We start from the raw sequence: 15,000 nt of genomic DNA on the forward strand, positions 1-15,000 counted from the left end.
ATGCCTGGTTTTGGGGGTCTACCATGGGTGTTTAAGGGGGTGTAGCATGGGATTAAGGGGTACACCATGGGTGTTTAAGGGGTGTACCATGGGTGTTTAAGGGGGTGCACCATGGGTGTTTAAGGGGGTGTACCATGGGTGTTTAAGGGGGTGTACCATGGGTGTTTAAGGGGGTGTACCATGGGTGTTTAAGGGGGTGTACATGGGTGTTTAAGGGGGTGTACCATGGGTGTTTAAGGGGGTGTACATGGGTGTTTAAGGGGGTGTACCATGGGTGTTTAAGGGGGTGTACATGGGTGTTTAAGGGGGTGTACCATGGGTGTTTAAGGGGGTGTACATGGGTGTTTAAGGGGGTGTACCATGGGTGTTTAAGGGGATGCACCATGGGTGTTTAAGGGGTGCACCATGGGTGTTTTAAGGGGGTGCACTATGGGTGTTTAAGGGGGTGTATCATGGGTGTTTAAGGGGTGTAGCATGGGTGTTTAAGGGGTGTAGCAGGGGAGTGTTGAGGGGTTGGGGTATGAGCCTCACTCTTCTCCTCCGGGGGGGGCCTGGCGGAGAGCCAGATATTGTGCACCGTCGCCCATAAACCTGTGGGGCGCAGTGCCTCTCTCTCTCTTTCTCTTGTTTACTCTCTTTCCCTCCCTTGCAATAGTATTGCACAACTGTGAACATTTCAAACCTGCTAACTGTGACACTTTAAATGAATGTGCAACAATACTATGTGCAATATGACAACCCTTGTGTACATAAGGTTCAGATATAGGAAAAAGTTAGGATATTTATAGCATAGCATAGAGTACAGCACAGTGTTTTATAGTATAGTATAGTGGATTTATTTAGCCTTTATTTATGTAAACCAGCTCTTTTTCCCTTTTTTATTTTACCCTTGGCCCTCTTGTTTTTAGTATTTTTTCCTAGCACCAGGGGAGCCCCCCCTCCTACATTTCGTTGTATGCTACCTGTACTGTATTAATGACAATAAAGACCATTCACTCATTCATTCATTCATTCATTCATTCTATCTTTCTCTTTCTATCTCACACTTCCTCTCTCTCACTCTCTCTCTCTCTCTATCCCTCTGTCTCTTTCTTTCACCGTCACCCTCCCTCTCTCTCCCTCTCCCTCTCCCTCCCCCTCCCCCTCCCTCTCTCTCTGGGCCTGACAGTGTCACAATCAGCTACATTGGAGGACAACACTCAGCAGCAAAGCAGACAAGAAGTCCAAGACACTTCTAGTCCGAGTGACGTTCCCAAACGGCGTCCTGTCTGCTCTAGGTATCCAGCGTGTCCCACCCACGCAGATGAAAGCTGCTCCTAACCAGCCCTGTCTGCAGCACGCACCGCCCCTGTCTGCAGCATACACCTCCCCTGTCTGACACAGCACAGCAGAGCTGGGACTGAGGCCTGAGTGCCAACACAGTGCTCTCACTGAGTGTGTGCATGAGTGTGAGTGTGTGTGTGTGTGTGTGTGTGTGTGTGTGTGTGTGCGAGTGCGAGTGCGAGTGCGAGTGCGAGTGCGAGTGCGAGTGCGAGTGCGAGTGCGAGTGCGAGTGCGAGTGCGTGTGTGTGCGGAGTTGTGAGGAAACTGCGGGTCGTGGCACCGTACCGAATCACTCCCCCATCTTCCACCGGAGACTGAAGACCTCCATCTCTTCAGGCTACACCTTAAACTGTCCCTCCTGAGACATCTACATCCCCTCTACCCCCCTGTACTGTTTCTCCTGTGTCATAAAACAGAAAAATCTAGCACGACGACTGCCAATGGCCCCTGGCCCGGGCATAGATAGTCTACTTTTTCCTGCCATGACTGGAGAATAGATGATCCACGTACTTCATCAAATGTATTTGTTGTAAGTCGCTTTTGGAATAAGGCGTCTGCTCAAATACCAAAAATGTACAAATGTAAAATGCGTGCCAAACAAAGAACTGGCTGCTCAGAGCTCTGTTTTGACACCAGATTGGATCAAAGTAGTTCTAAAGATAAAAGTGGATTGATGGTAAAAGGGCTCGGTTGGTGTGGTGTGTGGTGTCGCGTTCTCTGTTTACCTCAGATATGCTCGCCTGGCAGCCGGATGGTAAACAGGGACTGGGGTGTAGTATCTCCACCATCTCTACATCTCAAGTGTCTCCAGTTTGATGAAGCTCATGTGTGGAGAGCGCTTTGTTATAATGGCCCTGACACTGGTGCCAACTCCATTGTTTTGTTGTTTAGGTTTTTTTACATTGTTGCCCAAAAGACAAACGATTAACACTAGAACAGTCATGAGTTGGGGGGGAGTAAAAGAAAATGTTATATCTTTGCACTCGATCAAATTACAGGACCCTCCTTTCATGACTTTCCCTAGATATGTGCGTTCTACCTCCCAGTGTCCTTAAATTTACAAAATCACAACAGTTTTTCTGTGTATGAGGCAGGCTAATTTACAAGACACGCCAACTAGTGGTCTTTGTGTGTAAGTAGCAGCTTCCCATACTAAAGACTATGGTAATTTGACCCCCGAGGCGACGCTAAGAGTAGGTAAAATAGACACGGCTGTTCTAGTGTTAACGTAGCTAAGGGTTTCAACACGGGGGGGTAACATGATTAACGTAGGTAGGGGGTTAAAATACGGTTTATTTTTAGGGTTACGGTCGTGGATGGTGGCTAAAATGGCATAAGTGGTTGTAGCCTGTAGAGTGGGACTGTGTTGCGTTCTCACCCCCCCCCCCCCCCCTTTTCACTCCCCCACACAGACACACACACACACACACACACACACACACACACACACACACACACACACACACACACACACACACATCTGTTTCCCTTCTCTCTAAACTGTTTTTCATTTCGGCTCTGCAGAACTCTGCAGCATTGCATGTCAGTTGGTCGCAGCAAATGGACTGACACACTTAAATGTTTTACATTTACATTTGTAAATAATTTTGGGCATTTAGCAGACACCTTATTCCATAGCAACTTACAATCAATACATTTGGCTAAGCAAGTGAATCATCAATCCACCAGTCGTAGCAGGAAGAGTAATCTAGCTCAGGCCCGGGGCCATTGGCAGTCTCTGTGATAGAAGGAAAAACCTTTTTTTCTATATTTTGTTCTATATAGACACTGGAGAACAGAGAAACAGTACAAGGGGGGCAGTAGAAGTCATAGGGGACACAGTAAAGGGGAAAAGTGACCGTTCCTACACGCCTGCCTCCGTGAGAGTAGAATTTACCCCCAGGTAGAACCTGCCCATAGACACAGATCTGGGATCAGCCCAATCACCCAATCCTATACCTCCCAATCCTAATCTTTATAATTAAAAGACCCCACACAACACAACACACAATACAGACCTTAGATCAGATCATCTGAGATCAGGGGATGGGGGGGGCCAAACACCATCACCATCTCTTCCCAGTCATCTCTCTCTTCCCTGAAGGATGATAGTGTGTGTGTATCGTCACACAGAGTTTTGCCTCGCCAACACACACACACACACACACGCCAAACACACTGCAATTAAAAGGAGAAGCCGTGGTTGAGATCTATCGGGTGATTATCTATAAGACTCATTATCTGACGGGCCGTCTCACACCAGGGCTATCTGGATAGGTAGATTAATCTCTCTGTCACGCGTCGGTAAGGAAGACGTATGATGATTACACAGCAGAGGCGAGGCGAGGCGGGGGAGGAACAGCAGGAGGAGGATTAGAGGAACAGGGGAGGCCGGGCGAGGCGGTGTTCCGTGGAAGGCAGGTACACCGGCGGCCATCTTGGACGGGCCGTTTTTTCCCCAATAATGAGTGTATCATTGAGTGTTGCCATTCTGAGTAGATACCCCACGTATCAATATATTTCATACGGTACAATATCTATATGTAATTAAGTCTGAGGTTACTGGGGGGGGGGTTTCTTCTGTTTTACGCATTTACATGTTGCCTTTATTGTCCCTACCAAAGACCTCTTCATCCCCACTACCCCTCTGTAATGTCTCTACTGTAAAAAATAAGTTAATAAATGAAATAAAAAACGAATTCTTCCTTCTTTTTCTTATGATGACTGATGGATAGATGATTCACATACTTGGACAAATGTTGTATGTCGCTTTGGGAAAGGCGTCTGCTAAATGCCTAAAATGTAAAATGTAAATGTAATTATTATTAATATTGTACAATACTGTATAACGCTGTTGGGGGCTCACGAATGCAAATGGCGTCCTAGATCGTAAACGCGTCCCAGCCGCTCACAGAGGCCGACACACACACACACACCTAGAAACCAGCCTGTCAGTGTCTGCCTGACGCCAGGCTGCGTACGGGCTGCCTCCAGGGCTGTGGTCTCCTCAGTAGGGCTCCATGCTGCCTCCAGGGCTGTGGTCTCCTCAGTAGGGCTCCATGCTGCCTCCAGGGCTGTGGTCCCTCTGTAGGGCTCCATGCTGCCTCCAGGGCTGTGGTCCCTCAGTAGGGCTCCATGCTGCCTCCAGGGCTGTGGTCTCCTCTGTAGGGCTCCATGCTGCCTCCAGGGCTGTGGTCCCTCAGTAGGGCTCCATGCTGCCTCCAGGGCTGTGGTCCTACAGTAGGGTTCCTGGCAGAGAGCTGCCTCCAGGGCTGTGGTCTCCTCTGTAGGGCTCCTGGCCCACGGCGCTGTGTTGCACAGACAGCAGTAACACGATACACACACATTTTTGTTCCCGCTCCAAAATTCTTGTCTCCCTGCCACGGGGCTTTGGGTTCGGTTTGAACATGGTTGAGTGTTGTAAAGTAGTGTGCTGCTCTCTGTTAACACCAGAACAGCCGTGCCTTTTTTTTACAGACGAAAAGAGCCGCCTCGTTACCCACAACGACCACTAGTTGGCGCCGCTTGTAGATTAGCCTGCTTACCTACGCAGAAAAAACGGCAAAATAGCTTTAAATTAGCTTATCCTGATGTGATTTTAAGGATGTAAGGATACTGGGTGGTAGAACGCACATATCTAGGAAAAGTCATGAAAGGAGGGTCCTGAAATTTGATCGAGTGCAAAGGTAGACACCTTTTTCTTTACTCACAGGGGTCAAATGAACCCCAACCATTGCTGTTCTAGTGTTACAGGGGAGAACATGTCATGAACACATAATGAACATACTGTATCGCAGTATATGATAGTACGTGATACATATCGTAGTATATATCGTATATATCGTAGTATATGTAGTATATCGTAGTATATATAGTATATATCGTAGTATATACTATATATCGTAGTATATGTTGTATATACTGTAGTATATGTCGTATATATCGTAGTATATGTCGTATATATCGTAGTATGTGAGCGGTGGTTCCTGTTAGCTTCTCCAGTGCAGGTCACATGATGTCTGTTGGTCCCTCGTCGTCAAACGACAGTTGTTTAGGTTGTAGTTCTTCTTCATAAGACTGTATCTGCTGTTCTTCTGACCTTCACATCTGTAGAGGTGGGTTCGTCGATGCATCTATCTACCCAGTGGTATAGCCCAATGACCCTTGACCCGCTTTGTGGCTAAGGGGGTCGGGCCTTGGTTCTGGCACCACTGCAGTACAGAGCAGAACTGTGTTGATGTTTTCTGTGACTGTGGACTGGTTGTTGTTTGCTGTTGTAGCTGCAGCCTGTGAAGAAGGTTCCAGAAAGCGTCTCAGATTTGGCTGCAGACTTCAGAGAGACGCGCGGGGGCGTAGCGGACAGGCTGGCATCGCACATCTGTGTTCAATCCATACTGTGCACATGGTGTCTGTACCCTCACACGGGGAGTTTGACAGCGAGTGTGTGTGTGTGTGTGTGTGTATCTTTGTGCGTGTGTTTGTGTGTGTGTGTATCTTTATGTGTGCGTGTTTGTGTGTGTATGTATCTTTATGTGTGCGTGTTTGTGTGTGTATCTTTATGTGTGACTGTGTGTGTGTGTGCATGAGGATTATCCAACATATACCATCTGATACTGTCCACAGGCGTGTGTGTGTGTGTGCCAGGGGAGGCTGGTGCAGGTAGAGATCAGAGGATGGCCTCATTATAAATGCATGGAATTACAATGAGCCAGTCCTCCGATTCCTACCTCCACCAGCCTCCCCTGCTGTGTGCTTACTGTGTATGGTTCAAATACAGTCCTTAGGTCCCCCCTCACTCCCCCCCCTCTCTCTCAACCCTCTCTCTCTCTCAACCTCTCTCTCTCTCTCTCTCTCTCTCCCTCACTCTCCCCCCCCCCTCTCTCTCTCCCTCTCCCTCTCCCCCCCCTCTCTCTCTCTCAACCCTCTCTCTCTCAACCTCTCTCTCTCTCATCTCTCTCTCTCTCTCCCTCTCTCTCTCTCTCAACCTCTCTCTCTCTCCCTCTCTCTCTCTCTCCCTCCCTCACTCTCCCCCCCTCTCTCCCTCTGTCTCTCTCCCTCTCTCTCTCTCTCTCGCCCTCTCTCTCTCCCTCTCTCTCCCTCTCTCTCTCTCTCTCTCTCTCTCTCTCTCCATCTTTCTCTCTCTCTCTCTCTCTCTCATGTGGGAAGAAAATAAGTTTGTTTGTGGGACAGCCTGGCACCCGCCCCACAACTCACTGACTAACCCCGCGCTCAGAACCAGATCTGTGTCTACATCATAACAATCAGTCTGTGTGTGAGTGTGTGTGTGTGTGTGTGTGTGTGTGTGTGTGTGTGTATGTGTGTGTGCATGCGTACTACCCACAATCAATTAGTTCCACATAGCGGAGATTTTAAAGCCTCTCTACCTCTGATGTAATGCCAGTAGCTATGTGTGTGTGTGTGTGTGTGTGTGTGTATGTGTGTGTGTAGTTATAGAGACAGAATATGGATTTCAGTGGGTTTGAAGGAGAAACATCTGGCCACCAATTTGAGAACAACAAAAGCACTTTAAAGAGTCCCGTTAAATATCCAATATCTGATTGAAAGTCAAATATGCGGTCTGGTGTTTAATCTAACCCTATTATATGACTTATATGACTGTATACTAGGCTAGCTGTGGCTAACGTTGCTCCTATAAAGGCCTGTTTAGGTTCTGCTTGCAACTCCAACGACACACACAATCACTGTCCAAGCAAGAAGGTAAACCTCAACCTTTCAGTTTGTTTTGCAGACACACTCAAACACACAAAACTCGCAGTCGACGACAAAAAAAAAAAGATAGAAAAATCGACACAAAAGCCTCCAATGTCGTAGACCAAACAATAATCACAAAAGAACGCAAGAAAGGAGTCGCATGAAAAGCAAACAGATTTGCGACGGGTTTTTCACAAGAGGACCCCCTAACTCGACGACAATGCTCGACGACAAAGGCCCTAGCGGGCTAAGAGCACTTCACCATAACTGCGTCTACGTCGTTGCATTAGACAGACACAGACAGACACGCGCATGCTGCAGACAGGACTCAAGGTTATGTGCTGGTGGTGGTGTTCTTATACAAAGAGAACCACGTCGTCGTGGGTTACAATATGGAGCAGGGAAGGAAGGAAGGAGAAAAAAAGAAAGAAAGTGTGAGTTCTCTCTCTCTCTCTCTCCCTCTCTCTCTCCCTCTCTCTCTCTCTGTCTCTCTCTCTCTCTCTCTCTCTCTCTCTCTCTCTGTCTCTCTCTCTCTTTCTCTCTCTGGCCATTGTTGCATCGCATTGACCTCCACATTAATAATAAAGACAGTATTTCCTGCGCCGAGCGGCGAGTGCGTGGAGCTGACTTCTGGTTGAAAAAGGCGAGAGCTGTATTTCCCAGAAAAAAGCCAAAGGCTGGTCGCTTTTCATGTCAGGGGTATTAATTTATGATTTCCATCACAGCTTATGACCCCGTCACCTCTATTAGAATGCAGGCTTTGTAATTTCATGGTTAATATTCAATAGCCACTTGTCCCCCCTGCGCTCGCCTTTGTGCATGGGAAATTTCTGGAGGGGGTGTATGTCATTTATGATGTGGCGTGCACGTGTGTGTGTGTGTGTCGCTTGGTGTGTGTGTGGCTTGGTGTGTGTGTGTGTGTGTGTGTACAGTATGTGTGCGTGGCTTGGTGTGTGTGTGTGTGTGTGTCTGTCTGTGTGTGTGTGTGTGTGTGTCTGTCCGTGTGTGTCTGTCTGTGTGTGTGTGTCTGTCTGTGTGTGTGTGTCTGTGTGTGTGTGTGTCTGTCTGTGTGTGTGTCTGTGTCTGTCCGTGTGTGTGTGTGTGTGTGTGTGTGAGGAAGGGGAAATGGGGGTGGACTCCAGCAAGGCTCCTCCAAAACAGTTGCAGATGTCCAGAGATGTTCCCCCTCCCTCTCTCCTCTCCCCCTCTCTCCTCCCCCTCTCTCTCCTCCCCCTCTCTCTCCTCTCCCTCTCTCTCCTCCTCCTCTCTCCTCCCTCCCTCTCTCATCCCCCTCACTAAGAAGCCCACTGCTACTATGAATTGCCTTTCTGTTTGACCTGTGACACACTGACACACACACACACACACACACAGTACAGTAGCTGGCCAAGGCCCCACTGCAGGCTACAATCCCAGGAACCAGACACTAGGCTCCTTATCTCTGACCGCTGTGTGTGTGTGTGTGTGTGTGTGTGTGTGTGTGTGTGTGTGTCTGTGTGTGTGTGTGTGTGTGTGTGTGTGTGTGTCTGTGAGGGAGAGACAGGATGGCGAACTGACGTCACACACCCGAAACATACTGTGCACGCACGCACGCATGCACGCAAACACACACACACACACACACACGCACACACACACACGCACACACACACACACACACACACACACGCACACACGCACGCACACATGCACACACGCACACACACACACACGCACACACGCACACACGCACACACACAAGATAAGATATACGTGGGCATTATTGAGAGGGGATCGAGAGAGAGAGTGAAAGGAGAAGGACAGAAGGATGGAGGGAGGGAGGTAGGGGGAGAAAGTGAGAGAAAGACAATGAGAAGAGGAGGAGGAGGAGGAGGAGGAGAGAGAAAGAGAGACAGAATAAGCCACAGAGAGAGAGATCTCTCACAGCAACAACAGTCCCCTGCATCTCCCCACACTGATGTGTTGGCCGGGGCAGGCCATTCCTGCTGAACGACTTTGGCAGACCTTTAAAAAACACATTAAAGTGCTCTGTTCTGCATGGAGCCAGTTGTTGCTCTGTTTCTGCCTGTTTCACTGGGCTGAGAGGGAGCAGAGCTCTGCGTCACCAAGACTAGAGGGCTGTGGAGAAATTGTGTAAAAGGGTCACGCATGATGAGATACAATGAACTGCAATGAGAAACAAAACAGAATCAGGTCTGTTAGCTCCTCGGTGGTCTAGTGGTTACGTCCGAGAACAATAGCCGGTACAGCCAACAAGGTCGCAGGTACGAGACTGACTATGACCCCCCGCCCCATAGCCTTTGCACTACTGCTGGTTGCACACACCCCTGGTCAATGTGAACACTCATTTACCCTGTGCACTCCTGCTGTTTACAAATGCTACCATATTTTTGCACATTGTACATACCCTCTTTTGATATAGCCTCTATTTATACATCTGTACAAACTTAACTGTAGGCTACATAGTTACCTTAACTGTACATAGCTACCTTAACTGTACATAGCTACCTTAACTGTACATATTTACCTTAATTGTACATATCTACCATATTGTACATAGCTACCTTAACTGTACATAGCTACCTTAACTGTACATATCTACCTTAACTGTACATAGTTACCTTAATTGTACATAGTTACCTTAATTGTACATATCTACCTTAACTGTACATATCTACCTTAACTGTACATATCTACCTTAACTGTACATAGCTACATAGCTACCTTAACTGTACATAGCTACCTTAACTGTACATAGCTACCTTAACTGTACATAGCTACCTTAACTGTACATAGCTACATAGCTACCTTAACTGTACATAGCTACATAGCTACCTTAACTGTACATAGCTACCATAACTGTACATAGCTACCTTAACTGTACATAGCTACATAGCTACCTTAACTGTACATATCTACCTTAACTGTACATAGCTACATAACTACCTTAACTGTACATAGCTACCATAACTGTACATAGCTACCTTAACTGTACATAGCTACATAGCTACCTTAACTGTACATAGCTCAGAACTGTATATACCTCTAAACTACCGTACTTGCCATAGTGTACCTATCACTATCATGTTTTATATCATGTTCTATATCACTATTTGCACTTGTGGTTAGATGCTAAACTGCATTTCGTTGTCTGGTACTCTGCAATGACAATCAAGTTGAATCTAGTCCTATCAAGTTGGGTCCAGTTCAAAGACACTTTTGCGTTCATCTACGATGACAAAACACAGTCTGTCTTACACAGTCATTTTATTACACAACAAAAAGTAAACACTACACACATATTGGACATAACGCTTGTATCAACTGTTTCAATCAGAGCAAGCTAACGTTTCCTTATGTCCATGAGATGCTTGCTGTCTGTCTGAGGCCAGAGGAGATGACTAAACAGGAGAGTACCTGGCAGTGTGGAGGAACTCACGCTGTGTTGACTGTCTTCCAGTTGACTTGGAACCATGGAATTAGTTTAAACAGTGTATCGGGTGTGTGTGCGTGTGTGTGTGTGTGTGTGTGTGTGTGTGGTGTGTGTGTGTGTGTGTGTGACCGTGAGTGAGTGAGCGTGTGTGTGCATGTATGCATGTGTGCGTGTGTGTGTGTTTGGGTGTGTGCGTGCTTGTTTGCGTGCGTGCGTGCGTGTGTGTGTGTGTGTATTTGTGCATGTGTGTGCGCGTCTGTCAGGGCTGAGGGAATGGTTCCTGTGGGTATAAGAGGCATTTAACCAGGCTCATCTGCCCCCCATCTGTACAGTAATCTTCAAGTCAAAGTCCACAACTTTAGATCCCAAAAGGGTACGACAACAAGGCTAACACAAGGCTCTACCCAGTGAAAAAAGAGTCCAAAAGACGTCCTCAGGGAAGCCGGAATGTGGGTTCAGATGACGTCTTTCCAGGACGTCCAGATGGCGTCCTTCTAAGATGTCCAGATGATGTCTTTAGGCCGTCCTAAAGACGTCATCTGAAAGTCCCAGATAGACGTCATCTGAACCCACATTCCGGCTTCCCTGAGGACGTCTTGTGGACTCTTTGTTTACTGGGTAGTAGCCTAATGTGTATTTGAAATGTAAAAAATGTTCAAATTGAAAGTAAAAGAAATATAACAGAAAAGGAAAAACAAATCTACTGATTGACATTTTTGTAACTGGATGGCTGTTCTAGTGTTAAGGATGCTCTTTCATTGCATACTTCCCAGTACTCCCATCTCTCTCTAGTGCATTCCTCTCTCTGGGAGCTGCTGCCAGTTTCATCCAGTAAAAGCATACAGACTCGTCATCATCTGCTATCTTTGGAAGTGATGGCTTTGTGGCCATAACGTATCACATAATATCATAATAAGCTGGTTTAATTTGATCAATCCTACATTAAGAGCCAGCAGAAACAAACTCTTTTGGTTTCCGATGGTATTTTCTGAGAGAAAGGAGAGGACTTGGACTGGACCAGGGAGGAGAGGAGACATGGATCCAGTGGGTATAAAAATAATTATGCACTTGTGTTTGTAGTCAAATGCATATCCTATCTGAGGAGGTTCTAAGTAGAGGAATGTGTGGGTTAGAGGAGACGCTTACATGACATTTATACATTTCTACATTTACATTAGACTAGAGCACTTGAGTGTGAAGGCCTATTCTATAATCCTAAACATATACATACAATTTATTTAATTTAAAAATAGCATATGGATCATATTTTAGCAGAAGGCACCAAGATATTCAAACCTCTGGGAATGAAATTAAATCTTTAAAAAAAAAAAAAAAAAAAGAGAGAGAGAGAGACAGGTTGGCACCCTGATAACAGAGAAATGTGATTTTCACATTAAAAGGAGAAATGCAAAATATCTAATCTAAAATCTACAACACATCAAGGATTAATACAGATTCTGTAGAACGGAGAGAGGAGGAACCTAGTTGGAAATACAGGCTTTAGGCTTAAGCCAAGGCCTCGAGTTCAACATACAGCAGAAAGAACGAGAGAATAAGTGTAAGTCAATGTGTAAACTGATGCCTTCCAGACGCCCACCAGGCTAGTAGTAACCTTTGGAAATCGTTTTTTTTTTTTTTTACAACTTAAAGAAATAAAATCATTAAATACCAAACCAACGCCCAATAGGACTCAAAACGATAATTATAAGGTATGAGGAAAGAGAACTTTCCCTTCACATGTTTTGGAGTATGGAGGAGGATGTGTAAATGGAGTCTCACCACTGTGGCTCTCTCACGCATGCATGCGGCTTCCTTACCGGCTGTTGCGTGTCTGCTGCGGCTCTGACTGCGCCGAGCTGCAACTGCCGGCCCTGTCTTTGTACGTTGAGTTTTGCCTGCAACGCACGAGGCATGATGCACCAAAAAAAAGTCTGACTCTCTAGCTGGCGTGTCGTGGCAGCCAGCGTGAGACACACGCTTGAGACTCATGTCTCGCACGGGATGTATGGCTGCTCTAACCCGTTAACATGGGCTGTGTGGCTGCTCTAACCCGTTAACATGGGCTGTGTGGCTGCTCTAACCCGTTAACATGGGCTGTATGGCTGCTCTAACCTGTTAACATGGGCTGCATGGCTGCTCTAACCCGTTAACATGGGCTGTATGGCTGCTCTAACCTGTTAACATGGGCTGTATGGCTGCTCTAACCCGTTAATATGGGCTATTTGGCTGCTCTGACCTGTTAACATGGGCTGTATGGCTGCTCTAACCTGTTAACATGGGCTGTATGGCTGCTCTAACCTGTTAACATGGGCTGTATGGCTGCTCTAACCCGCTAACATGGGCGCCGAAATGAAACGCACACGCGCTGCTGAGGTTGAAGCTTGCGGCACAAACCGGGCCTTAGAAGAAACACATCCATCCAAGAACCATTCTAGATCTTTCTAACCTAACCGATTAGTTTCTAACCTAACTGAACTGTTTAGTGAAAGTGAAGTGCATTGTAAGTACAGGAACGATCGTTCTATTATTTTAAACCAGTAGAAACAGTTTGAAGAGCAGCCAGTGTGTGCTCTCTCTACCAGAGACTACCCAGAATGCACTGGGGGACACTCTGAGGAGGAAGCCGACCGTGCGTGAATGAAAATCTGGAAGACTTTAACCTTGCTGAGGACAAACTGCCGCTACGCGCGTCAACTAAAAGATCTGAGAGAGAACCCCCATTTTCCCATTACGCCGCTTTCCTTATCTACAGAAACACTAAAATCCTGTTAAATGGAGCCGTTTTCTCATTTGCGTTTAGAGGTCGTCTTCATGGATGGGGAACTCCAGTCATTGTGAAGGGCCACTCAGGAGACTCGAGGGGGGCTCTGTGGTAATGACACCGCGTTCACCCAGAGTCCGACAGCGCCGGTCCACAGAGCCCCCAGAAGAAAGAAGAGGCACTCCAGAACCAAGGCTGCAGCCAAGCACAGTGAGTGACCGACCGCCGTAGTAGTACACTCGGCTGCATAGCAACCAAGCCCCAAGACCAGAGAGATAGCCAGAGTCTAGCCATCCTTAGCAACCAACCGACAACAAGAGGAGGGAGAGGCCCTGGGACTTAATCTTGTTCCTTATCTTTTGATTGGTCAAAGTCAAACGGTTGTGTTCTTCTTCTCAAAGTGACAAATGACTGACAAGTCTGACCCAAAAAAAGTCTGTTTTTTTGTTGGTGCTGAAGCCCCCCTCCCTTAAAAAAAAAACTTTGGGGATAAACTCTTGACCCCCTCCAAGTGAACAAAACCAGTAAAACCCAGAGTTTTCCAGAACCAGGAAGCCGGTCTTAAAGGGACCGGTTGCGACCCCTCTTGTTGGGCCAGAACCGGGACCTACCGCTTGAGAAACGCGGGTCGGTCTAGGTCACACGGCCTCCTCCTCTTCTGCTTCGCATCTCTCTGCAACGAACGTGAAAGGAATATAGCGCCCCCTGTTGTTGCGGAGGTCCTCAGGAGGAGAAGCAGAGGCCGCAGCACTCCATGCAGATCTCCAGGCAGTCCGCGGACTCGCAGCACGCGTCGATGATGCCGCAGTCCATGTCGCAGGGCAGGTCGCAGTCGCCGCATTCCTCCGAGGCGCAGCAGCAGCAGAAGCATGCAGACTCTTCCCCCGCGCAGGAGCCGCAGAAGGCGCGTCCAACACGATGTTACACAGCGTCAGGAACTCACAGAACAGACAGGCTAGGATGCAGTGGACGCAGCAGTCTGGGAGGGAGGGAGAGAGGGGAGGGAGGGAGGGAGAGAGGGGGAGGGAGAGAGAGAGAGGGAGGGAGGGAGAGGGAGAGAGGGGAGGGAGAGAGAGAGAGGGGGGGAGGGAGAGAGAGAGAGGGAGGGAGGGAGAGAGAGAGGGGAGGGAGAGAGAGAGAGAGAGAAAAATGTTAGTGTCATCAATATCAGATGCTTATGTACTCTATGTAAAGAATAGTTCACCCCAAGTATCTGTCACATGTGCTACTATTTAACCCCGAAAATGTATCCATGTAAAATGTCAATATGAGTGATATCATTTAGATCATTTAGTATTTTAAATAGCAGCTTCTGTGGGCATCTATTTTTCCTCTGGCTATGATTTGTTGGAATATGAACTTACAAAACTATAGTTATCAGTGCACAGACACAGTTTAACTTCAAACATTATTATTATATACACCACAAACACATATTCCTTTCCTCTTCCCTCTCTTTACCCAGTCTTCTCTCCTTCCTCTCCCTCTCCCTCCCTCCCTCCTCCCCCTCACCGTCCTGCCCCTCCATGGGTATCTGTCTCTCTCTCCCTCCCCTCCTCCCCCACCCGTCCCCCCCCTCACCGTCCTGCCCCTCCGTGGGTGTCTGGGAGGAGTTGCTCTCCCTCCCTCCCTCCCCTCCACCCCTCCCTCCCCCTCTCTCTAGGTATCTGGGAGCTGTTGTCTCTCCCTCCCTAGCTCCTCCCCCCCTCCCCTCCTCTCCCCCTCACCGTCCTGTCCCTCGGTGGGTATCTGGGAGCTGTCGCTCTCTCTC

General features: G+C 47.6%; 1 protein-coding gene across 1 annotated transcript in view; it reads right to left on the reverse strand.

The window, feature by feature from the left end:
- Positions 1–13,952: 13,952 nt before the first annotated feature.
- The window catches only part of mdfi (MyoD family inhibitor), a gene marked incomplete at both ends in the record, with an annotated part of 31,721 nt that continues 30,673 nt past the window's right edge, over positions 13,953–15,000 (reverse strand). Inside the window, 2 exon segments of the mRNA XM_080548501.1 lie at positions 13,953–14,137; positions 14,140–14,208. Of these exon segments, the coding sequence (XP_080404627.1) occupies positions 13,953–14,137; positions 14,140–14,208 (254 nt within the window).

This window comes from Nansenia antarctica, assembly GCF_963989245.1.
Source record: "Nansenia antarctica genome assembly, chromosome: 18".
NCBI classification, from domain to species: Eukaryota; Metazoa; Chordata; class Actinopteri; order Argentiniformes; family Microstomatidae; genus Nansenia; species Nansenia antarctica.